Source organism: Ciconia boyciana, chromosome 1 (assembly GCF_034638445.1).
Source record: "Ciconia boyciana chromosome 1, ASM3463844v1, whole genome shotgun sequence".
NCBI classification, from domain to species: domain Eukaryota; kingdom Metazoa; phylum Chordata; class Aves; order Ciconiiformes; family Ciconiidae; genus Ciconia; species Ciconia boyciana.
Genome location: NC_132934.1, coordinates 120,509,537 through 120,535,793, shown reverse-complemented (window position 1 = coordinate 120,535,793; position 26,257 = coordinate 120,509,537). Strand labels below are relative to the sequence as shown.

The 26,257-nt window shown below is 42.9% G+C and overlaps 1 protein-coding gene across 1 annotated transcript in view; it reads right to left on the bottom strand.

The window, feature by feature from the left end:
* PCP4 (Purkinje cell protein 4) overlaps nucleotides 1-20,717 on the bottom strand; it is a 52,691-nt gene extending 31,974 nt beyond the window's left edge. Inside the window, exons 1-2 of the mRNA XM_072852150.1 lie at nucleotides 20,631-20,717; nucleotides 1,278-1,329 (exon numbers count right to left, since the gene is read on the bottom strand). Coding sequence (XP_072708251.1) covers nucleotides 1,278-1,329; nucleotides 20,631-20,639 — 61 coding nt within the window. The 5' untranslated portion in view covers nucleotides 20,640-20,717. The remainder of the gene's footprint in view (nucleotides 1-1,277; nucleotides 1,330-20,630) is intronic.
* Nucleotides 20,718-26,257: the final 5,540 nt, after the last annotated feature.

Below are 26,257 nucleotides of genomic sequence, written 5' to 3'. Positions count from 1 at the left end.
CTACAGATTTCATTTACTGTAACATTATGCAAACAGCCCTTATGGGAAAGTCACCTCTCTGTAATAGGAAAACTAAGCATAAAGAAGTCTCTTAATGTCTTAGGATGTGTTGCCTCAAAGGGCCAAAAAATTCTGTTCAGACCATGTAAAGGCCAAAATGCATATCCTAAATAACTGCTCAAATATCCCATGTCAGAAAACCCTTGGCTTTTCAGAGAAGAGACTTACATTCTTCCTGCTTTTCAGTAGATGGGATGGACTACCAGAACATATTCTTTTAATTAGAACTGGATGATCAAACAGAAGCAGACAGCATATTTGTATAGTTCAATCCTTGTCCTGTTCATGAATGTCTACAAACTGATGCTGTCTCATATTCAGCTGGGTATATAAAGCTGATCAAAATGTTTTCCTTTGAAAAAGTATTTCTGATGGTAACTAGATTTTAATCAAGTGATCATTTGTGTGTAAAACATTTCTGCCTCCTACAGGAAACAAAATGAGATTTCAGCTAAAAAACAATTACTATTTTCACTGAAAATTCAGTTTTACTTTCCTCAGGGCATGGGAAATCAACATTTTCTAATTAGAATTGTTTGTGCCACTTAAGGGACAGAAATTGGTTCCTGCCAGCCCATTCGCTAAAATCCAAAAAAAACCAATGATGTGCCCCTTAGAGCAGTGGAGCATGAGTCCAGATTCACTCATGTAGAGTGCTGAAGTTAGGAGCCTATTTGCCATATGGTCCTTTAATGTGAGCTGCTCCATCCATAGCCTCTAGCAACACTCAGATGAGCTCTATTCAAGTGGCTTCTAACTTTGGTATCTTAGTTATGGGCCTAAAACTAGGTGGCATGAATCAGACGACAGAAACTGTTTATGAGCAAGTCCTTTTAATTAGTTTACTTTTGTTCACGTTCCCCATTCATGTAGCAGCTGCTTGTAATACTTAACCTAGTCTCCTGGTGTCCTTCTCAAATACCTAACATTGTCTTGTTCTAGCCTTTTATCTGCACTGACTTCTACAGATACCTTTGGTTTACCATAGTAGAAGCTCAGAATCAGGTCTCTACTTTAGTAGATGATTTAAACATACAATTTAAACATACAAATATAAAGAAAACAATCCCACTGAAGCCCTTCCAGTTTTTAAAACACATTCAAAAGGCAAGATAAGAAACAAGGTTGTTGCTACCTGACATCTATCATTACAATAAAAAATATCTTGGCTCAATTTGACTCAATATTCTCCATCAAGAAATACAGTCTACCCTTACCATTCTCACCAGATGTCTTGTCTTTTCCATTTGTAGCTCCGGTTCCTTGTCTCTGTTAGGGGGAAAAAAAGACAAAAACAAGTGGTTAGAACAAACTTGAATGTGCATTTTCCCCTTGCAATTACTAACAGTTACAGCCTGATTTCTCCTCGATACCTTGGATAGTCATTCACCCTCATGCAACGCTGCTTTGAAACACCACCAGTCAGAACAGGAATGCTTAGTACCATTTAGGTACAGCTGTGTAACTATGTGTGCAACTGTGTATAATTATCACATTAGTGATGGGATACATGTGATCAAGTTTCCAACAGTGCAAGGGTATGAGCTACAGTAGGACATCTCTTCAGGTCCCTGCTGTGTCTCTATTTCCATTATTGTTTTGACCTGACTTCGGCCAGAAGACTCATCTTTCCGCTTTGGCCACAAGTAGATGGAACTTCCCACATCAATTCACTCTGTCCAAGGAATAGCCTCATGACTTTCCATGAAAAACTGATTTAAGTGACTCTACTAAGTAACATGTGGCAAACACCAGTGCAGTCCAAATAAATATTCACAGTGGCGGGGCTGTTATTAGTGTGGTTACACTACTAGGTAACTTTCTAGCTTTCTAGGAATGTTAATTCTATGAAAATTATGCTGCATCACACAGAGAAAGGATCTTACAGATAGAATTAAGGTACTTTAGCAAGTATGGCAAAACTTGCCTTTCTTACACAAAATTATTCATACTTTGTGTATTACTGAAAGTAATACTTGTGTATTATGGTATTACACACTAAAGAATTAGAGAAATCTGGATTAAAAACAGAGTATTATATCTCTGCTCTACTGGCTCTGCCTCATCTCTCACTCCGTGCAATGAGACAGAGTTATTTTCTCTAGGAGTGCCCTAAGTCTATGACCACAGCTACAGTCTCCCCATACGATGGAAATATATTTGTTTCTTCCTGAAGCCTCAGAGCTAAGACAGGAGACAACATGGCCAATAACATCAAAGAACAGGATTCTAAAGGGATAAACATCTTTTACAAAAGCATAAGTTACCAACAGCCAGAAATCAATAAATCCACCCAACAACTAGTTTTGCTAAAGCTATTAACCTTTATGCCTTTATTTAAAGTTTGGTTAATATTTCCATATTTCAATTTCAATCCACATTTGAAACTAGATTTTAGCGTTATTTTACTGGGACTTCCCAAAAAACCAGAATACTGGATTTTTCCTATCTATAAAATGGTTGCTTTTTCCTCTCCTGTTTATTTTTAAACACTTTTTCAAGTTGTCTTACTTCGAGTGTTTCAGGCGATGCTACTTAGCCTTTATGAAAGCTTCTCTTTCCTCCCTAGGCTATACGTGTCTGCTATTGATGGAGTGCTGGAATATGGATCCATGCATTTATTTCATGTCTCAGGATTTCCCCTCAGGGAGAGGGGAAAGTTGTCAAAGAAAATGAATAAAAAGTTGGCTTTGGTCAGTGAAGGTTTTTCTACTCATGAGGTCAAGATTTTTCTTGAAGTGTGAAATCAGTCTAAGTATTCTACAAGCCATTCATTTGATTGGTGACCACTGGACATACACAGAATGAAGCCTGAAAGTCTGCCAAACAAGCTTCTGATAGCCTTTCCTTCAGTTATATATATATATATTGATCTATAAGCACTGTGCTCTCTTCCAAGTGAGTGCAATGGATTTGAAAGTGAAAATCAGTTTCTCATTAACAAGGCACTGAAACTTATGAAAACACCATACACAATGTGATCATCCACCTGGAAAGCCTTTAGCCTTTTATTTCAATACATTCAGTGGACCTATTTTTAAAAACATTTTCAGGATGCTGGTATTAGAAGCAAGAAGCTCCAGCTGCTAATTTCATCACCGTTCATGATGCTACCACAGCCTGCAAAGCAAAGCTTAGCTTTTTAATATCCTTCAGAGCACAAGAGGACTAAACATGAGGAGGAGTTACTAGGGGCATTTTCAAGAAGCAATGGATGAGAGCCTTCCAAAAGCTGGTGTAACAGATATTGTCCTCAGATGCAATAGATCAAATTAAAATCAATGAAATACAACAAAACCAATATTAATTTCTGGGTTTTGTTTTTAAACAGAAAATCCAAGTTGTTGACCGCATTTTAAAAGATAAGAGCAGTCTGACACTTTTGTTTCCTATAACTTGTAGCCAGCTTCCTTCATTCAAAGATTGCTTCTAAAATTCCACAGCATTTTCTAAGGCAAGCACTAAGACAGAAGGATTGAATAAACTTTCCACTAGGCATCGAAGAAGAAACATCAGCGCCAAAGTGAACATGAGTGCAAAACCGTAATGATTATACAGTAAAACAGGATAAACAGTTTTGTTGCTATGTTGCGTAGGAGGAAACATAGTTTATGACTGCTTGGGGCTGTATTAATTTTTAACTCAGTGGTTTTACAGAACAAAGGCACATCATTAAAAATGTCTCCAAAATCAAAGTCACTCCCAATTTGTCAGAAGAGGAAGGAAAAAGGACTACTGCCATATGCCCAAAATCCCAGGAAGAACAGAACAGGTTTACTTTCCTGTTAAATTATCAGTGCTATACACAGCATCTAGTTAATGTGGTATGAAAGATTGTACTAAATTAGTCCCCTAGGTGTACAAACTAAGGTCAAAAGTGAATATGCAGCCCAGAGGACTTTTCAAGAAGAATGTTAAATTACTGCAGCAGCTTTTCTACTCATTCTTGTAGCCCCTCCTACACCCCCAAGCCTAATTTTTGCCTTTAATCTTACATTCTGTTCTTGTCTTGAAATAGCCTGACCTTTTCAGTTATGCTTCCAATTAGCACTTCAGTGTTGGGAATTGTAGACAGGTGTTGATTACAGAATTTTTGGGGGCAGAGGGGTTGTTTGTTTTTCAATGAGCCACAGGAAGCCCAAGATCAGGGACATGAAACTGCCAGAAAGTTCTGACAAATGGGCCCTTACAGTATTAACATTATTTTGCTGCAGGGCTAACAAGGTACAGTAGGCTGTATCCCAGTAAAGCAGTGGCTGCAGATTCAAAAGTATATTGTTTCTACATCAAAGAATGAAAGAGCATCCAAGGGTAGAATTAAGACAATAGAAATGGTGGGAAGTTTTGTAAAGTGAATGGCAGAAAGAGTCAGTATAGACTTGACTCAGGACAAAAAATGATTTCATTGACACATATGAAATGTTATTAGGATGTTCTGTACTCATTGACGAGAGGAACAGCAGTGAAGTCTGTGCATATCCTAAGCTTTTCTTAAGCCTTGTTTTGCTACCAGGTCCATCCCTAACAAAAGGCATTACATGGGTGTGAGAAGGAAATACATGTTGGTACAGTGCAGCACGAAAATGGCTGTGGGTCAGCCAGCTGTGTGCCAAGCAAGCCTTTATTCTGCACTACCGTCTGTTCTCCATACTAAGCTTTCTCTGTAAGAGATATAAATTGAATCAAACTAAACTATTTCATAAGCACCTTGTTTTTTTCATAGCCTTCTGCTTTCATTGAAGAGCTGCTTTAGCCTCAAAATTAAAAAAGTACTGAAAAATATTTTACAAGTTTATAACCTTTCTGCAAATAAAAATGTCACTGTAGAGATCTGCTTAAGGACTTTCCATGTTTTCCAAGTAAGGAAACCTTCCTAGTCAACAGCAGAGTGATCAGGAGATATAGCAATTTCTACATGCTGTTTTTCAGGACTAAATACTTCTGGTACAGTTCCTCAAATTAGGACAATTAGGGTTGACTTTTTCCAGGAACAACATAAGAAACAAAGTTCTTACAGGCTGATCTTTACTTAGTTTTGGTTGATCTTTGAAGATACTGAGAGTTTTAGACTACTGAAGCCAGCCCCAGTTGAGGTTCATTAGACTATAGGCAGAGGTAGATCCCAAAGCATACTTAGTATATAACCATTACTGCCTGAAGGTTCATAGGATGTTTTTTAGTTTCCCCTAAGTGGAATTTTGAGGACATTAAACTAGCATGCATACTTCCTACACACTAAAGAATGAATTAGAGAAATCTGGATTAAAAACACAGAACAGAAGACCCTATCAAATGTGGGACCTACGTATTTCACATAGCCTCCTTCTCCATGTACCTCCTGTCCAGTCATATTATAGTCAACTCCTCTGGTTCTAAGAACCCAGCATTTTCCATGCTTTTTAAGACCAGGTATAAATTTGCTATTAAAAAAACTAGGAAGATAACATTCAATTTAAAAACAAGCAGTGGGCATTGAGGAAAACATCAGTTTTTGTCAGTAGATCAATACACTATGCATACATGACATGAAAATAATCGTGTGATGAGGTGATATCCTGAGCCTACTGAAATCAATGGGAATTTTGCAATTGCTTTTCTTTCACACTCTAGCAAAGAACACAAACTATGTATGTCAGAAAATGATGATCCAAAATTTAAGTAGGGTCAAGAACCAAGCAGCTATGACCTGGAATGAGTGGATACACTCTGTAGAATTCAGGATTTCAATGTTATTAATTAGGTTAAACTCTTCTTAATGGAGATTTCTGTTTCACTGTTTGACAGCCTCTTTCTAATGTCATGTATTGACTTGAAACTATAGCACTCAGCATTTCACACATTTAGGTGTGAAAAACATTACTCTTAACCACAACACAGTAAATAATTTGGTAATAAGGACAAAAGATATTACCATATTTAAGATAAAAAGTTAAGAGCAAGAAAAATGATGCTGCTGTGACAAAGATTTCTGTTTACTGAAGCTGCCATGGGATACGTGGCCTCTAAATAATGGGACTGGAATTTTAGCAGCACTGTATTTTTTGGAAATACATATCAAAAGCATGAAGATGGACAGCTAGGAGAGACAAGGTGTACCACTGGCAAGCCATGCACAAATTCTGCTGTTTTACTTGTTCTCTCCTATTATAAGTCTTCTCAAAACCGGTCTGCAATACAACCAGATGGTAAACCCCAAAACAACTTCTGTGACATACAGGTTCATTCACATCAGTAACAGCTAGTCACCTAAAGAACATCTACAGACAGAACTGAAGAATCCCAGAAAGAAGCTTGGATATAGTTATGAAAATTGCATTAGAAGCTACATAAGTAACTTTCCTTACTGGTCTATTTGTGCCTCCTTTACAAGTTCCTCCATGTTTTTCCCCACATTTTTATAGACATGGTACTGAATATTTATGAGATGAAAGCATCCTTGGAAGCCCACATTTAAGGTAATTGCATCAAGCACAGAACATCTAGCCAATATTTTGTCTGAATGATGGGTAAATCTGATAATGATGTGTAAGACAGAAGTAACAGACACTTTATAAGAAATCACAGACCACATTTTCTGGGCACCTGACAGAAAGGAAAAATATTTATCAACATATACTGCAGTACAAAGCAGTTCACTCCTGGTCATGACCATACATTTCTGGTAGCAGTGACTTTCTGGAGACTACCACTTTTCCCTCGCTGCTCTCACCCTAGGACCTCACTTCTTTAGGATATGGCCTCTACTCTCGCCTATACAGCACCTTCTCTGCATGCCTCTTTACACAATGGGAATCTTCTATAGCCAGTTTTCTGCCTGTCTTGCATTGCCAGGGCAGCATAATATTGCCAGAGCAAGAGTGCCAGAATCCATCTTTCAATACTGGCTGTCAAAACTAAACAATCCCTGGCACTCTGACCATTTCTGTAATTATCTTCATGGGTCAAGCAGTATTCTACTTGACTAGCTCTTGATAGCCCTTAATTTTATTAAGGCCCTCCTATAGCTATTTTAATAAATTAAAACTCCACAGGTAGGCTGAGATGAACTGATGGGATTCAAACTACAGTGGCTAAAAGTTGACACAGTGACATCACTGAAGGCACATGAGAATGCACACTGTCTGTCATCCTAGAAACCACAGTAATATTTCTCAGAAATTAACAACAAGGCTGCAGATAACTACAGATGATTCTCCTTCTAGACGCCATGGACCAGCACCTGGCTCTTGCTATTGCAATGATCTGGGCAAGATACAATCTCTTTGCAATTTCCTTTCATCTTTTTATAAAGGACACAACCCGAACCTCAGGATTCATATCCTTGCATCTTTGACAGCCATTTACACTGGTGCAAATTAAGTCTCAAATGCTCCTTTCAAACACAAAAGGAAAGCACTATATTCAAGGTATAGCTGTCCATACAAGCTGCAGCCTGTGTGAAAAGCAGACAGTTTACCACGTTGACTGCTGATGTACTTACTGGTTGCTGCATATCCCCAGGAAGGAGGACACGCAGGTTTAGATACTGTTTACTCAGGGTGAACCCACAACTCCCATGAGACAGCACAGGGAGGCATACTGGTGGAAGGCCCTGGCCCTCCTGTTGATCCACTGGACAACCAGGCACAGAAAAAGCAATGGGAACTGAAGGAGTAACTTTGAAGCTGAGGCTTCTCAGCATAGTTGAAAGACAGGGTTGCAGTCCTTGCTCCTGGGTTATTTTGTTTGCATTGTGGTCATCGTCCATGTAAAAACACACATTTTTACTTACATGCTTATGCAAAATGCATAGTCCACCCAATGGGCAGAATGCCTTAATCACAGGGGTGTTAGCAAAGTTAAATTGAGGCAAGTGCCCTAAGAGGTGTGATTTGTTCACCCAGAGCTTTTGGCTTGAGGTAAGTCCTCAGAACACAAACTTCTGAGTGTACACAGACAACAGAGCTTCAGCACCCAGCACACTTTCAGGTTCAGTAAGGGGACACCTGATGAAAGTGGGCAGAGAATCACTGCGATAAGAACCCACTTACAGTGCTGTTTTTAAGTATTCTGATAGCACAGAGAAGAACTTTCATTGTGCCCCACTTTTGTCAACACCAATTTATAATCAGCACAGTCAGAACCTGCTGATTTTGTATCCAGATTCAATATAATGTTCTAAACAGAATATTTACACCAACACTAAATGTAATCAACATAATTAGCACAAACAGTAGCTTGCTTAATATTTAAGTTATTAGCATATTTTGAATTAAAACATTATTAAGCAGATATTTCTCCAAAGACATTGTAATCACAATTTTTTTCTTTTTCCGAGGCAGGGATTAATGGAATCTTTGAAGTTAATTTTGCAAGCAGCTGCAAGAATGTATTTCCCAAATCCTGTTAATTACCATGCCAGCCATGAGAAGTAATCCCTCGTTTTTCTGCAGGAAATGGAGGATTTGATCCTGCAAGGTTTATTTACAAGGGTAACTCATATGTGGACAAGTAGTTGTCTTCAATTAAGCAGAATTACTCACACAAGTAGAGTTGGAACCTCATTGTGGTACTGTGGAATTTCTAAACTGCATGTTAGGTTTTGTTAAGCAAAGGGCAAAGAGGGAAAATCAACTACAGAATAAGCCTTCTCACACCACTTGCAAAAAAATTACCTCAGCGCTCATTTGGACATGGGTGATACAGCCCATATTCTAATTACACTGGAAACTGGTAAAGAGGAAACATCAAGGTGACCCAAGAGGAATATTTCAATTACATAAAAATTGATTAAGCTAGATAGCATAAATGAAAAATAACTGAGGTTCTTAAGGTGGTCTCTTCCTTTTTTCTCCTATTATTTCTTATCTATTGGTAGCATCAGACCTGGCACTACAGTTCCAGAAAGGGCATTTTTGGGCAGGAAACCTGCCTTAAGAACTCCTACTTCCCAGTCTAGCCCAATTCAGCTGCACCCTCCCATCCCCAAGGCCTAGTTTGTTTGGATACAATTGTTTGCAAGGTCATACAGAAAATAGGAGCACTTAAAGTTATTCAAGTTAAAAATAACCCTTCAGCAGAGCTGTGTTGAAAACAATCATTGAAATGATCCAGCTAAAAAAATATAGTTTAATTGTTTCTGTTAATCATTTCAGTAATGTAGTTGATGTCTCTGATCCACAAATAGTTGTACAAGGGCAACGGAACAAGCAACAGACAGTACTGTGGGGAGGAGGCACTGCAATTTTGTTCCGGGAACTGAAAATCTGAGCAAGTCAGTACTTCATACCACAAAACATAGCATGCTGTATCTCCCTGGGATGTTGCATTAACTCCTAGCAATCTTTACTCTGCAATGGAGCAAAACATGGAACAACACTGGTACATCTATGCAGCCTAATATCGTAAGCCTTGGCCACCTGTGCAGGCAATACAGACAGTTGGTGGCAACTGAGTCTGGCATCTGGATTCAGATGGTATCTTGTGTATCATTTAATATTAGCATCCCCAGATAGGAAGAGTGCCCTAAGCCAATTAAGGGGTCAGGATCCTTGCCTAGGCATAATATAACTGAATATGGATGGTGTTTTTGTAACAAATATTTACTTTATATTTCATTCTTCCAAACCCTTCTGAAGTTTAGGGTAATTTAATTTGCTGAGCTACAAACCCAGCTGTAATTGAGTTAGAGGCTGTCTTCAAGGGACAGCTTAGGTTATTAATGGCAGAAGTCTGCCCTGACAAATTGCTTCATATCTGATCATATTGGCTTTATTAAAACAGGCTGCTTCTTCCCAGACTGCAAAAATTCTGGCTTTATTCTGTTGGCTTTGTTTTTTATTTCCAGTTGTACAATTTAAAAAGTTGTCCTCACTTTCCTCCTATTTCCCTACATATTTCAGAGGTAAACAGATGTTATTACAGTCTGTTAGACTGCACTAGTAACTGGCCAGCCAGGTTTTTAAAAGCTATTAATTATGGCAGTTTCAAGTTACCAGGCAAAGGAACTTTCTGCCTTTAACCCTAGGGCAAAGCCGTCTGATTTTCAAGACAACAGCAAGATGAAGCAGCAAGGATGTTTATGCATCACTTACTCTACTCCTCAAATCCCCAGGCAGGCAGTCTGGTCTCAGAGAGCAACTCTGAGCAGCCCCAGAGCCATCTGCAGTTATGGCAGTAACTTCTTTAGGGCTATTCCAGTAGCAGGGGAATCACTGGACTGAGAGCGTGCTGCAGCCTTGGCAACGCACCCTGCCCAGGGGCTGCACAGAGAGATGACGCAAACCTGCCATCTCTGGCTCTGTGCCACAAGGAGATTCATGCAAGGGGAACCCTGAATTGGCTGCTGAAGCTGCCTCAAAATGGGGCCTTGCTTGACAGAGGATTTGTCCCGCATTGTTCAAATCTGTAGCAGAACTGACCCGCTGAGACTTTGGGGGAGCTGCTGTGTTCAAAGTGCGATGCAGTTCAGAGCAAACCTGTCTTGGTACTATGAGTCTAAACAACAGCCAAGGTATTAGAAACAACCCTGCCATACAAAAAAGGAAAATGGACAGGGTGATGCACAAGGTCACCTTGATTGCCAGGAACCAGGGACAGCACATACGATCACATACAGCAAGCAGAAGAAGAGCCAGGTCACGAGCTCTGTCCAAGAGCTGGCCAAAAAAATAGGTATTTCCACAAATCAGAAGCTCCCAGGACCCTGCAGCTGCTCAGTGAAATTGATGCTGCCATGAGCTTCATTGTTAATAGCAACAGAGAAGAAAGCAGTTTTCACTGAGCAGATGAAGGTAGTTCCCAGCATCCCTGGACCCAGGGCAGACCCACCAGGTTACCTGCCCTAAGACTAAATGCTCTACAGTTCCTGCAGTGCCCTAGCCGTGGAATAAATCCAGGGAATATGTGGTCAGGCACATTCAGCAAAAGCTCCCCCACACTGTTTCAAACACTCTCCCTCCACAGAAGTGTGTTTTCCAATTCAAGTTCAACAAAAACTTGCAAGTTTCTCCACTCCAAGTAGTTATCAGTCATTCCTTCTGCCTTCAGTCTCCCATTATGTATCGGGCTCCATCCTTCACTTTGTGCCTTGCATATGAACTGAAAGAAAAGTGTTACCCAGCTAGACATTTTCACCTTATTCACACATGAACATGGCAAACCATCATTCAATGCCATTAAAAACAATCATAATGTGCTCCTCCAGAAAAGTCATGCATTCGTTTTGTTAATATTCCAACATACCCATCCCATGACTAGACAGAAAATAGGTTCCTTAGAAGTTTCATGTGGAAAGCAGATAATAACATTCACTTAGATCCAGCTGTGTGCTGCTTGACATACTGCAGTCAGACAAAAACATCTATTAAAGGCTTACATGGCATGACTGCAAAAGATATTGCTAGAATTCAGATAATTTGCAACTTGGTTTTTTTGCAGTTTACAACATTAATGCTAGATCCTTTGCTACCAATGTTTCTGCATCTGAAGATCCATCCCACAAGTCCAGTTCCAGGATGGAAATGCACCAAGCTTTTAGTCCAAGCAAAGAATACAAGGCAGCACTCAGAATAAAAGCCCTGTGAAACAAGGAGAGGGTCTACTGTAATCTTACTTGAGAGGTTCTTTTAGCTTGGCTTAGATGTTAGTGCTGTCCAGTAGCTTGCAAAATATGCTGAAGGAAAGAAGTGATAGCTAGCCAAGTCTGACTGGCAAACAAAATTGGCATGAAGCTGGCCTGCCTTAGGTGTTTGGCTGCCCTGCTTAAACTGCAGCACATGTGTGCTGGCACATGCATTTTAAAGTGTGCCGAGCCAACAATGTGTTTGCTCTCTTTTCCAGTGGTGTATCTGTCAGATCCAAGTGGAGTAGCGATATGTATGAAGCAGCTATGAAGCCACGTGTCTTATTTTTCTACCATGTCATCTGCAGAAAGCTGCCTGTCTAGCCATCCCCTCTTGCCTAGTATGCTCTTCCTCCTCATCATTCCTACCAAGTTAACGCTTCTAATTTGTAGCAGTTTCCAACTTCTGTCTCCCTTTTACGTCACATTTTACTAATACATGTTTGGAATTCAAGGAACTAGATTTCAATGTTACTCAGATTTTTTTCCTGACCACCACATAGAATATCTTAAGTTCAAATAAAAGACATTCTTCAGAGTATTTCAATTACTGTTAAAATTACATGCTTAAAAAAGTCAACACCCAGAGTATTCAGTATCTTTTAAAACAAAAATAATTTAATTCTGGGGGTTTGAAAGAGAAGCATATTTTCTACAAGAGAAAGTGAGAGACAGCAAGAATCCCATTACTTGAAACATTCAAGCTAGGGAATGAAAAGCCCTAGAATTCAGATGAAAGACATTTTTATGAGAATTATTTTTCTGTCTCTGTACCTCTCCTCTACTGCCCCACCCAAACTTGGACTTCAGCATTTTCAAATATGTTTTCACATTTAGCTAGGCATTACACTCTGGTTCATCTCAGGCAGGCTTCTCTCCTTCACCAGGTTATGTTGCATCTGTCTGATGAAGTCTGCACTCACTTTGTTTGGAATTGTTTGGTCCCTTTTAAAGAGAAGTCCACCTTGGCCATCCAAAGCCCAACTCCCCCATGCCCTTGTAGAATAGGGCACACTTTCCTCTGATCAACCCTACCTCACCCTACTGCCTGTTGAGGGCTTTGCTGAAACACACAGCTTCTTAGTAGACAGGCAAAGGTACAGTAGTATGTGGGTAATGGCACCGGTCAGGACAGATCAGTTGAATACATCTGGCTCAGAAATACCAATTCACTAAAGCAAAATTATTTGTGGGAAAGTACTATGATGTCTATAAAAACATCCCCACAAATCACTGGTCCTCCTTTTTCCTAGTAACACTTGGGATACAAAGTCCAATATTACCAAAATTCTCAAGAAATCAAAGATGTCTTCAGATCTATTCAGCTTTTCCTCACCTGCTTAGTTACCCACTTGCACCAATTTAGTTTGTTATCATGATCTTGATAGCCTTTTCCTTGAAATGTATCTTCTCCTGTAGTCAGAATGCTGCCAACTACTATTTCAATGCCTGCTAATCCCCCTAGTGTTAGATTCATAAAGAACAAAGCATCACCAAGGCAGATTGACAGCCAGGTGCCCTGACCAGTGGTACCTGCTGGGTAACAAGGCTTATTTTGTAGGTCACAGAGGACAGAGATGCAAAGCATCTCCAGGCATTAGCAATAGGTACTATCTGCTTTCCAGCACTCTGCCCAGTGATTCTGAAGCTGTGCAGATCCCTAATTTCCTTGAAAGTTCTCCTCCACCCCCTACAGAACTAAGGCACTTTCTGTGAAAAACTGCTTCTCATGTGCAATCCTACTAGTTCCTACTGCAGATGCAGACCTAACAGGACTGTTCCAGCTGTCACACTGATTCACTCCAGAAGAGCCTGCTAACTCTTGTCAAGATTAACAAGCTTTAACATAACATGGAGTTGTCCTGTTTCCAGGGGTAGCCCTCGTCAATGCTAGCCTGGGCATTTCTGAACTGTGCTCCATCATTCCCAGAAAAGGTGCATCTAAAATCCCTACAAATACATCGACACCAGTGTGTACAGCTAGCCAGGATCCCTACAGGTCTCCTTCACTTTTAGGACACTCATGTTGTGCTGTGATCTAACACAATCTCCCCCTGCTCAAGTGCACAGCAGTGCATGCTGCTTCCAAGTTTAAGCCATTATAACCTGAAAATTTTGTTCAGGTTTCTCTAGTTCTACTATTGCAGCTTTCTAGTCCTGCTGGCACTATCCAGCAACTGGCTCCACAGCACAGCTAGAATCAAACCTGCAGCCAAGGAGCAGCAAGTAAGGCTGGTGACAGAACAGCTCAGACCTTCCTGTAAGGCATTTGGACACTAAGACTCTGTGTTAAAGACTAAATATACATTTGCATACATTTTACAATAGTTATAGCTGTCTTTCCACACATTAGAAAATCTGAAGCTCTCATACCTTATGCCACCCTTCTCATCAGCTTGCTATCTCAGTCCAGGAGTCTTTGAAGTCTCCAAAGTCAGACAAGAATGACACTGCCTTACATAGTTTTTTCCCTTTTGTTTCTTACTTTCAGATTTAACAAAAGAGATCTCTAACATCATTCTGTCTACTGTCACAGTACTCATAGTATCAGCTGCACCACTGTTTTGGGTCATATTTCATGCACTATATACTAAGGTGATAATGTAAGAACATTCAGTGTCTAAAATAATACTTTTAAAGAGGAAAGACAGTTCAGCCGTAATAATATTCAAAGCATGTAGGCAGACAATTTTCATTTCTTCTCTGACTGAACTTCTGCTTCTTCCTCCAAATTCCATGTTAGTGCATAAATAAGGCTATAGCCCCCTTGGTATGAATTGATCAGATGAGACAGCACCAGCCAAAGACCCAGCCTATGTGTCACTTGCCCAATTTACCTGTAAGTAGGCTAGTCTGGTCTCAGAGGGAACAGACATGGAAAGTGGGGATAAATTGTGACCTCAAATCCTGTCATTAATAATAAATGCCACAACTGCAGTTGCTTGCTCTGAGCTTATTCCATCAAGATGGCCATTCATTTCCTATTAAGGGAAAGGTAGCCTACATAGTCTGTCTCTTCCATCTCTTTCCATACAAGAAATAACTGATTTTCTTAATTAAAAGTAGAAGAATGGGAAAAAGGATTTGTAAGTTATGATTTGACCTAGTTTCTACTTACCTACTACGTTGGTTTTTGTTTGGACCTTGGGTTTCTAAATAACTGAAGAAAAAGAAACAGAACACCTTTTCTTAGAAAGGGGGAGAATATATGTTATTCATCTTCATTAGAAGATCCTGTGCCTTGCAGAGAAGAAAGCATTACCTTGTTCAGTGAATTTAAGGCTCTGTTGCAACTGACAGGCTGAAGAAAGGCATAGCTTTCCTCTGATGCATGCAGCCTTCTTCTCCCAGTCTTCTTCAGCCAAGAAATGGGTGTCATGATTTATATATCCAGTGTCTAGGCCTAGCCACTCTATTACAAGTTCGTCTGTAGCAAAGTTACAGAGAAGAGGTAAAACATGTAAACAGAGACACATTTTCCAGGTCATCCCTACAAAAAAGCAAGCCAGACAATAGCAAATAGTGGCCTGGAAATAAAATATTTTATTCAAATCAATAAACAAACACCCAGCAACCTTTGATGAGAAGGCCACCACTGTTCCTGTTGAGGTTAACTGCTACTATACACCACACTTCATTAGCATGACCTAGTTAATGTAGAAACTGTTGGAAGATGACTCTTAAACTTGCCAGTGCATTACAAATTTAGGGATATTGAACTAGAAACTAATATGCCTTTGCAACCTGAAATGATATTGTATTATCAAGTACTGCAGTACAAAGGTTGGAGTTTTCCTGTTTTATAAATGCAGGAGTTTTTGCTTTAAGTTACTCTTTTACAGGGAAACAGGATATCTGAAGCATACTATTAAAACTAACTGTCCTTTAATAAAGTGCTGTGTTTGAGTCTGTTGGCATTCTATACATTGCAAGAAAACCACTGCACTTCTTTCTAAATGGTATGTCTGCCGGTTTCACCAGATTAAGATCAATTTCCAACATCACTGCTAAGTGCTATTTTAGAAGGTGCTTGATCCCACTGAAGCCACACTGATGGAATGAGTAGGCAAAGTGACAGATCTAAAACTTATTGTTCTCCCTTCTTCCTCCTCTTTTGAGCTGCAATTTACCACTCAGCTAATAAATAGATGTGAGTTAAAATTAAAAGCTGATGTTCATGTGCCTTATCTGTCCCACCCCCATCCTATAACAGCTGCAGAATTTCCTCCTCCACCCTGCCATGTTCTTGCTACACTTAGATCTATGCAGTTTTGTACCTGTTGTGAGTATAACCTCATTGAGGCCAATAGTTAACAGTTGGGGGTCACGGCAGCATCTGAAAAATGCATCCAGAAGGGCCCCCCTAAGACAACTGGCTGGCTCAGACACCTCCAGGACTGCAAGCACCACACAAGAGAACAGGAGCTCCTCTAAAAAACATGGCATGTTTTCTCCCTACAAACACCAGCTCTTTGATTTAGTGCCATCAGGATTATTGGTGTACAATCCTCACTTCAGTGTTTAAATACATCTGGTTCTAAGACCCTAAATAGCATTTCAGTGGAACAGTTTCAACTGAATTCAGGAGATCAACCCATGAGAGAACGCCAGTTTTCCCATTTAACTACCTGAAGCAGCTACAGTTTCAGACAGAAGCCTCCGTGTACACCTAATGTTTCACACTCGGACACATCCCTCTCCTTTTCCAACAGCCTCCTGGTGAGCACACTTGTCCAGAGTGAGAGAGACATGTTTCAGGTTCTCCCTCAACCTGGAGGGAAGAAGACACCCCTTGTTACCCCGCCAGCTTAGGAGCATGCCCAAACCACCAGGCCATGTGGTTATACTGGTTTTGAAAGCAGACACAGCAGAGACTGCTTTGGTGATTAGCACTTACACACTGGTAAAGGATTGGTAAAGTTCAATTTTCAGAAAAATATCTTTGACCCCAGTGTTAGGCCATGTCAACTTTCCAGTGAAGCCTCCATCTTTGCAGAGTCAGATGCCTGGGTACCTCCCACTGAGGGTGATCTGAGCTCCAAAACAAAGATTAAGTACTCCAGGCTGCAGAGGAGAGCTGTCTGGATGGGCATACCCCAGATGACAGCTCATCCCCGCACCCCCCCCCCGCCCCCTCCCCCATGAATGCCCTGCACATCCTCACATCCCTATCACAGGACACATGAGCACCCTTCATGGTCCTTTTGAAGGTGGACACAACATAGCAGCTGCTGCAGGATTAAAGAGCCCAGAGGCAACATGAGGCAAAGGGAAAGAGCTTGCTGTAGCTCAAAGAAGAAACAAGACCCAGTGTTCTTTGTATTCAAAGCCTGACCAAAACCCCTGTATTTATGCAGAGATCAAGCCCCCAGCTCTTAGCCTCCCCAAATAAGAGACCTAAACACTCTATGGAGTCAAACCTCTAACAGCTCTCTTCTCATTAATTTCATGTGCCTGGTTGCTTGATACCTGTTTCAAAAGGAAAGCTAGGCTATTCTTGCTACTGTCTGGTAGCCAGGCTGCTCCTCAAGTATATAAAAGCTGCTGGCTCAAATCCTGCCTTAGGTGGTGCACATCAGCAGCCTGGCAATCAGTACAGCACTTCACTTGCATTGTGTAAGGCTCCTCCAATGCAAGTTCTTCTCTTAAATCACAGGTGCCTCAGGCATGTGGGCTGATTAGGTAGATTTCCTGAATGGCTCTCCCAAAGTCAGACACCCAAATAACACGTTAGAGCTGAACTTCTCCCCTACACCAGCAATACCACTCTGACCCTTTAATATCAAAAGGAAATAAATTCATCCAACAAGGCAATCTCTGCTAATGCTATTTTAAGCTCCAACTCCTTACACATGTGCTTCATCCCTGAACCACTGGAAGAGCATCCAGGGCTGTAATATCATATTGTTTAAGTGCACTCCTTCCCAAGTCCAGACCCGATTCCTGATGACAACCAGAATCATTCAACACAGGAGGCAAGAGTGGCAGTGAATGTCATAAAAATGTTTGTGTGATTAAATGCTTCTTGTGAACCTTCATGCCAGGGGAATACTGTCACCATGACCAGACATCATCTGCAACATGTCAGATAGTTAAATGACTGATAAGATGACAGGATTCCCTGTGGTGAATCAAGTTTATGCCAGTTGTGAGTCTAGAGGCTCACTGGTAAAAACTACTGGCTATGAATAGCCATTTGACATTGGTCTATGAGCCCATCACCCAAGATTACTTCCCCCAGTTCGTCCTATGTGCCTAGAGGTCTTTAACAGAAGAGCCACATCTCATGGGTAGCTGATGTTTTCCAGCATGGCTCTTCTCTCTAGGTTCATTAAAAATAACAGAAAACACATACAGACCTAAAGAAAAGGCTCCTCAGTTATTTGAGGACAGATTTTCAAAGTTACTTCAATATCTGAAAATGCATTTCAGTATATAGCAACATTCCTGAGAAGTTCCCCATACAGCTAAGCAATCTATCTGCCACTAAAACCAAGCAGCAGGAAGCACTAACCATGTTTTGCAATGCTACTAGGTAAACTCTTACACCTCAAGTTCCCTGTAACTAGTTACAGGGCCAGACTTATACAGGGGTTTTCTGTATAAAAGTTCTTTACCCTTCCTGAAAAAAATAAGTTAGCTGCTAGAAAATAGAAGAGTACTATAGTCAGATGAATGTCTGCTTCCTGTCCAGCTTTGTCCACCAGGAGACTGGTAATCACTGTCCATAAACAGGAAATAAGTTAATTGCACTTGAAGCAGTAAGTTAAGAATCCGTGCAAAGTCTCAGCAAATAACGTGAGGGATATGAGAGCTCTCAGATTTCTGCAACCGCATTTCAAGCTCTACTCAAATCCTGACAATTGTTAACATCAACCAAAAAAGCCTTCCCATCCTCCCAACACCATTCTATTTGGGATAATCTTTTGATAGCTCTAGTTGAACCTCTTTTCAATCACCCTGTCCTCAGATTTTCTAGCAGATTAAAACAAAGAAAATAAAAATATTTTTCAGTTACAGCATTACAAGTGAAATCCGCCAAGACCCCCTCCAAATACAGCAAACAGATGTCTAAGGAGCTTGCTTTCTGCTAATCTTTTTCACCTCATTTTTTAACAACAGTCTTTTGCAGTGAGGTGGGGTGGTCCAGTTGCTTTCATCTGCCTTTTGGAAAAGGAATGATCTTTTGAGTAATAGCTGACAGGCAAGTAACAGCAAGGAAGCTTTTCTTCATTGGAGCTATGAGTGATAAACTCTCCAATATTGTCAGTTGAGTGACAGTAGCACTGAAGACACAGAGGTGCTAGGTGTCATACGTACAGGGCTTCGTGCTGCACCAGAGAAAGAGACGTCTTCCAGCTCTGAGGGTTTACTAGGAATACTGTTCTGTGAGGCACAAGGAAACGTATCATGAATGGAGAACCCCTATGCTGGTATTAAGGATGATCTTGATGTTCATCGGGACTTTTAAAATCCAAAAGGCAAGCAATCCAATTCAAACTACAAAGGGGTAATTACTGAGCAAATACAACCCGGCACAGGGCTATAACAAAAGAGTGCCTTGTACAGTTTAGTAAGTACAGCAGTATCACCCAGTCATTACTCCTCACTAGAAGATTTTTTTCCCCCAAATGCTATCTTTAAAGAGTAGAAGAGCGTTGTTGCATCTCACAGAACACTTCAGCTAGCCTAGGTGGCAAAGGGACAGTGACTGCAAAAACACCCCCACCCTGCAGGAGCTCTATCCAGTTGATAGAAATACAGGCAGCAGCTGAGGAGAGGTCACAGACAGCCTGGTGCATTACACCTGCACTGCCTGATCCCTGCAAGCAGCAGGAAAGCACGATGAGGATTTCCTCTGCTTTCCCCATTTGGCCTGACCTGCAAGCTAAGATGTAAGCTTCTCCTCATAAATCTCTACACCAGAGACCATGTTACTACACTGCTTTTTGTCTCAGGTTTACACCTCGCCTAAAAAATACAGCTGAGTGTAACACCTGCACAACAACTAGTCAAAACTTACTTGGTGTCGCTCTTAATTTCACTCTTGCTGCTAAGAAAGGAATACCCATTTGTTAAATGAAGCAGCAGGTCTTTTATAACAGGAAATAGCCTCCAAAAATAGGTGCTGGGTAAGGCATAGTTACCGGTATCTCTACCGATTCCCAAAGAAAGAGTTGCACTAGAGAATGTGGGATCTGCCCGGCATTTGACTGACTACACTATCAAGTAGTCATCATGCATGACAACACTTTTAAAAATACTAGTTTGCCCCAGAAAACTTTTCCACTGCAAAAAAAAACCACAAGTGAAAATTTTCAGCTTATTTATTTACAGGAGTACAAGTGATCCCTACATGTTTGGCGCTATTTACATTTTTTCCTTAATTGTAATCCTTCCCAGGACTCTATAAAGTTTACATCAGCATCCAACTACAAACAGAGCATTTTTTTCCATGAGCTCTAGCAGATAACTTTCATGCAACTTAAAGCCTTCTTTCTGCATAGGAAAGCATTAGATACATCTTTGAATGATTAGGTTTTTTTAATAAATGGTTCTCTTCTGGTGCACACAGTCCTTCAAAGGGCAGAACCTTGCCTTGTTTTGTGCTTTGAAGGAGCATACACACCTGTGGAGATCTGTTTATCAGAAGACAGGGTTTAACAGAAGCTGTATATTTCAGACTCCCCACCCAGCAAAGAGACACCTCTCAGCTCCACCAGCTCTGCCGGGAAGTACAGCAGAGCCCCACCGGGTTCCCAGCCCGGGAAGCACCCGCCCTCCCCAGCTGCCCTTCGGAAAGTGACCGGTCACGGTCGACGCCCGGTGCTGCCCGCGCTCCGGCCTCCCGGGCCGCTTTCCGAGGGGCTGCGGCGGTGTCCCCCCACGTGTCCCCCCACAAGCCCCCCTGCTGGCGCCCCCCGAGAGCCCGCCGCCCCAACGGCCGCTCGCCCCAACGGCCGCTCACCTCGCTCATGTCGCGCGGCAGCCCGGCTCGCAGCAGCCCGCCCGGCACAGCGCTCCCGCCGCCCCGCGCCGCCCGTTAAGAAGCGGCGCCCCGCGCCCAGCCGGGCCCGCGCCAGCCAATGAGCGCCGCGCCCGCGCCGAGCCCCGCGACCCCATCCGAGAGGGCGCGGCGCCCCCTGGCGGCGGCGGCGGCTGGCGCGCGGCAGCGGGTGCGGATGCCCGGGCCGCGGGCGGGCGCTGAGCGGGACGCGCGGGGGTCCCTGTCCCCCACAGGCGGGAACCCGCCCCCGCCTCCTCCTCCTCCTCGGTCCTCCTCGGTCGAGCGGGCAGGGCGGAGGGCCCGCGGCAGGAGCCCCGCTCACGCTCGTCCTCAGAAAACAGTGGTTACAGGCACCGGGGCTGCCGCTTTCCCCAAACGCCCGGCAGGAGCGGCGCTCCCCTGCGGGGTGGTCCCGGGGCGTCCCTGCAGAGGAAAGAGGCCGGCACCGAGGGAGGCAACCTGGGAGCTGGGGATGGGCTCGGCCGCCCAGGTCGGGGTGGGAGCGGCCCTTCAAACGGTGTGTGCTGGAGGTAGCCTGAAAATGCGAATTAACGCGTAGAGACCGGCTTAAACAGTCAGAGTTTCGCGGCTCGCTCTGCCACCTGGCTTTGCTCTTCATTGCTGTGCAGCTCAGCACCTCGTAATGTGAGGCTCACTGCCGTTTCTGTTGAAAGATATAGCATTTCTTCATCTAGCTGCTTTCACAGATTTGTGGAAAAGAGTCCTTTTGATAGTTTTTCTGAAGGAATAATTAAAACGAAACTTTGGAAAGTGTGCGGTTATACTCCAGCATCCATCTTTTGATGGAGCACAATTGCTATATTTGGCAATACACATTCAGATGCTCTGACTCATGTATCTGTGAAGAAATATAGATTCAATTTGCTCTGGCAATGCATTTAACTCCCTCAAATTTTTCCCAAATCAATAAAAAAAGTTAACGCATTATTTTGCAGAGCCCAAGAAGCTTGCCAAACCTTTCCACTTCCAGGGACTACCTTGCAGAAGCCTCCTCTCTTCATCAAAACCTATGTTTGGGGCCAGCCTTAATAGAGAGAGTGAAATAAATTTTGTGAGACCTTTCTGGAAAACGCCTTTCCCCTTTGAGTTGCAGAGGCATAGGCACTGCAGCTTCACCTTCCCGTACCACCCATCGGTAGATGCGCAGTGACAGAGGGGCACACAGAGCCCTCCCGTTGCAGTCACTGCTGCCACGGCTTTCAGTCTGCTCCTGCCTGAACGCCTGCCTGGCCCCTGCCTGGCTGTGCCTCCTTCCAGCGTTCTTCCCCAGCAGGGGTGGGCTGGGCTCCTCCACCTGAGGATGAGGAGGCTCCACAGGCAGTGGAACCAGGGACGTGGATCCTGGGAAGACTGTAGGGAAGCTGCCCAGATGTGTAGGGATGGGATCAGGAAAGCTAAGGCACGGTTGGAGCTGAATTTGGCAAGGGGTCCGAAGAATAATAAGAAGGGCTTCTACACATATGTTGGCCAGAAAAGGAAGATTAAAGAAAATGTACCCCCTTGGTAAATAAGACAGGAGAGCTGGTGACAACTGACAAAACGGGAAAGCTGGTGACAACAGATGGAGAAGGCTGAGGTACTCAACAAATTATTTGCCTCAGTTTTCAATGGTAATCTCTCTTCCCACATCTCTCAAGCCTTTGAACCTCAACGCAGGGACTGGGGGAATGAAGTCCCTCCCATCGAAAGTGAAGATCAGGTTTGAGACCACCTGAGGAACCAGAACACACACAAGTCCATGGGACCTGACAAGATGCATCCCAGGGTCCTGAGGGAATTGTCTGATGTAGTTGCCAAGCCTCTCTCCATCATATTTGAAAAGTCATGAGAGTCAGGTGAAGTTCCCCGGTGACTGGAGAAAGAGAAACATCACACCATTTTTTAAAAGGGTAAAAAGAAGGACCCTGGGAACCACCGACCAGTCAGCCTCACCTCTGTGCCCAGTAAGATCACGGAGCAGATCCTCCTGGAAGACATGTCGAAACATAGGGAAGACAGCGAGGTGATTAGAGACAGCCAACGTGGCTTCACCAAGAGCAAATCATGCCTGACTAATCTAGTGGCCTTCTACAATGGAGTGGCTGCATCAGTGGACAAGGTAAGATCTACAGATGTCATCTACCTGGACTTATGGAAGGCCTTTGATACGGTCCCCCACAATATTCTTGCTGCTAAATTAGAGAAACATGGGTTTGACGGATGGACTGTTAGGTGGATCAGGAATTGGCTGGATGGCTACCTCTAAAGAGTTACAGTCAATGGCTCAATGTCCAGGTGGAAACCAGTAACAAGTGGTGTCCCTCAGGGGTCTGTACTGGGACCAATACTATTTAATATCTTCATTAACATAGACAGGGGGACTGAGTGCACCTTCAGCAAGTTTGCAGATGATACCAAGCTGAGTGGTGCAGTTGATTCACTAGAGGGAAGGGTTGCCCTCCAGAGGGACCTTGACAGGCTTGAGGAGTTGGGCCCATGTGAACTTCATGAGGTCCAAGGCCAAGTGCAAGGTCCTGCACCTGGGTCAGGGCAATCCCCAGTATCAATACAGACTGGGGGATGAAGGGATTGAGAGCAGCCCTGTGGAGAAGGACTTTGAGATACTGGTGGATGAAAAATTGGACATGAGCTGGCAATGTGCACTTGCAGCCCAGAAAGCCAACCATATCCTGGGCTGCATCAAAAGAAGCATGGCCAGTAGGTCGAGGGAGGTGATTCTCTCCCTCTACTCCACTCTTTTGAGACCCCACCTGAAGTACTACATCCAGCTCTGGAGTCCCCAGTACAAGAAAGATATGGACCTGTTAGAGGAGGGCCATGAAAATGATCAGAGGACTGGAACACCTCTTCTGCAAAGACAGGCTGAGAATGTTGGGGCTGTTCAGCCTGGAGAAAAGAAGGCTCCAGGGAGACCTTATTGCGGCCTTTTAGTATATAAAAGGGGATTATAAGATGTAGAGAGACTTTCTACCAGGGTCTGCACAGGGCTGTGGGCATGGCGTGTGAGGCAGAAGGGGGATAAATGTGGAGGGGGACAGGCTGGGGTGGGGGTTGATAGCAGGAGGGTGGAAGATGCATGGTTTGCCTCCTGCTTCCTTCAGTGTGCTAGAAAAGCAGAGGAAGCTGAGGGCACGAGTTGAAAATGGGCACTGGAGACCTCAGCCGCAGAAGGAGGTGCATTTTCTCTGAAGAATAAGGAAGAGTGCTGCCTTTTATTTCGCTTAGGCTCCCAGGTTGGCAAGACCCAACCTGCCTACCTTTGTAAATCCATTCATATCCGTTTACTTGGAGTGATAAACATTGTAATTGTATAAGCTCAGAAACTTGCTGCCCTGACTTCTGCTCAGGAATAAAATGCTAAATTGTGATTTATCCTTGTTCCGGAGAAACTTGCTGGTTCCTGACACGGTAAGAGCCAGTGCAGTTCTTCTCAGTCACTGATGCTATTACTGGTCTAAGCCAGCCACTGGGACTTTCACAGTCTTGATTTTGAGTGTGGATATCTGGGATCCCAGTCTTGCAAGGAACTACAGGGGTGGCAGCATTATGTGAACCCATGCAGCATTGATCCAGCAGCAGGAGGAGGACTTTCTTTTGCCCTGTTAAACACAGTGGCATATTTGTAGTTTGTGTCATTTTTCGACTGGTATTTGATCTTCTTTAACCTGAGCCAGGATGCTGTGTTTGCGGAGATGCATAGTTTCTTTAAAAAACAATTCATAGCACAAGGTGGTTGGAGAAGAATCACCTCACCAAGTGCACGGATATATGATTTTTAGGTTAAGTATGAATCCTACCATTCATAGCCGGGGATACAACACTGCAGGAACTCTACTTTTTATGAATTTGAAGCCTGAACAGGATGTGTCGTCCCCCCCGCCTTTTTTTTGAGGCTTCTCTGGGTTACTAGTGATAACAAAAGAGGAGGAAGACCCCATTTAAAATATCATCTTTGATCCTCTTTTATTATGCTAATATTCCCAGGACCTCCACCGGCATCTGGCATTTTTCAAAATTTACATTAATTGCCCCAGATCTTGTTGTGAGTGGACCAAGTGGGCAATAAGCATGGTAAGAGTTCATTGCATGATTAGCAGTTTGTTCTGCAGCTTCAGGCATGTCAGTATGGTGTAAGGACCCAAAGTAAATATGATAAAATTCAGCCCCTGAAGAAGCTTTTTTATTATGTGACAACATTTTCCAGTGAAAAGCAATTGTGGGTACATTGCATTAGTATCCGTATTCTGACAGGAGTGCCATTGGTCTGTCAGCTTATGGGTACAAGGCACAACGCTAACACAAATTATTAAAGGGGTACTTCTGACCAACAGGCTCACAATCACGGTGATACAGACCGCTGAGAGAAAAATCTTTTCAGTTCCCATTGAGACTGATAGAAGTCCTATTGTTCTCGCTTTTCATCATCAAAATAAATGTGTCAAATTCAAGCAGAAAATCCCATGGTGATAATTCAGGCTGTACTCCACTGTGCACAGAGAAGCACGTTAGCAGAGAAGGCTCTTTGCACTAGATTCAGCAGGGGATCACATGACGTTTTATTTTCTGACCTGTTTTGAGGACTTCACAGCTTCCAAAAGAGGCACACTGGAGAGCACTCTGAGCTGCATCTGGGGAAGCCCAGAGGTCCCACAGCACTCAGCCCCATGCCCTCACTGCAGCACCCACCCACTGCAGGACATCCCTGCGGTCCCAGTTCAGTACCTGAGAGCGGGATGGATGTGAGCTGGCATTTTGAGGAATGAGCTGCCCAGATTAGCTAGTGGGAGAAGTGGAGGAGAGTGGAAACCCCTCCCTTCTCAGGGCCCAGTGTTAAATTTGAGTTCATAGCCAGGTGCCAAGTTTGTTCTTTTCAAATACAGCACCAGGCATGGTCTCTTCTCCTAGAGCAATGATGCTGATCGTGATGGCAATGCCCTCCATGCAGTAACTCTCTACTCTGAGGACACCTTGCATATATTGCAGTGTGCAGTCGCAATATAAAATGCATAAGCCGCCCTCAGACAGGTTCCAGAGTGAGCACAGGACTCCCCTCTCCCCAGTGAAAGCCCTTGACTCGCAGAAATACATCTGTTCTCTCTCTCCCTCTCCCTCTGAACAAGTCTCGTTCCCTGCCTCCCAGGTTTGCATATCATACACTGGAAAAAACTTCCACAGCCAACCAAAGCAATCTAGATATAAACCAGGAGCTGAAATGCCTATGTGCCTCTCCTTAGAGTGGACCTACTGAACTTAATAGCTCTTGAACATACACACACACAGATACATCTACTTTTGGGTACATCCTGAGCTCCGACATTCTAATTTATGAGCCAGCTTAGTTTGACATATCTTGAGTTCTGGAAATACAGCAGCAACTTGAATTTATCAGAAGCAACTTAGAATAAAGATAACCATAATAATTGTTTTATTTATATTCTGTCATTTATGTTCTCTGATGGCACCAGGTTTTCGTTTTGAGGTACCGCTTTGCTGGCAGCCTTTCTAACCTATGGCAATCCTTTAATTTAAAGATTTCCCAAAGCTCAGCTTGTACTTAAGTGCACAGC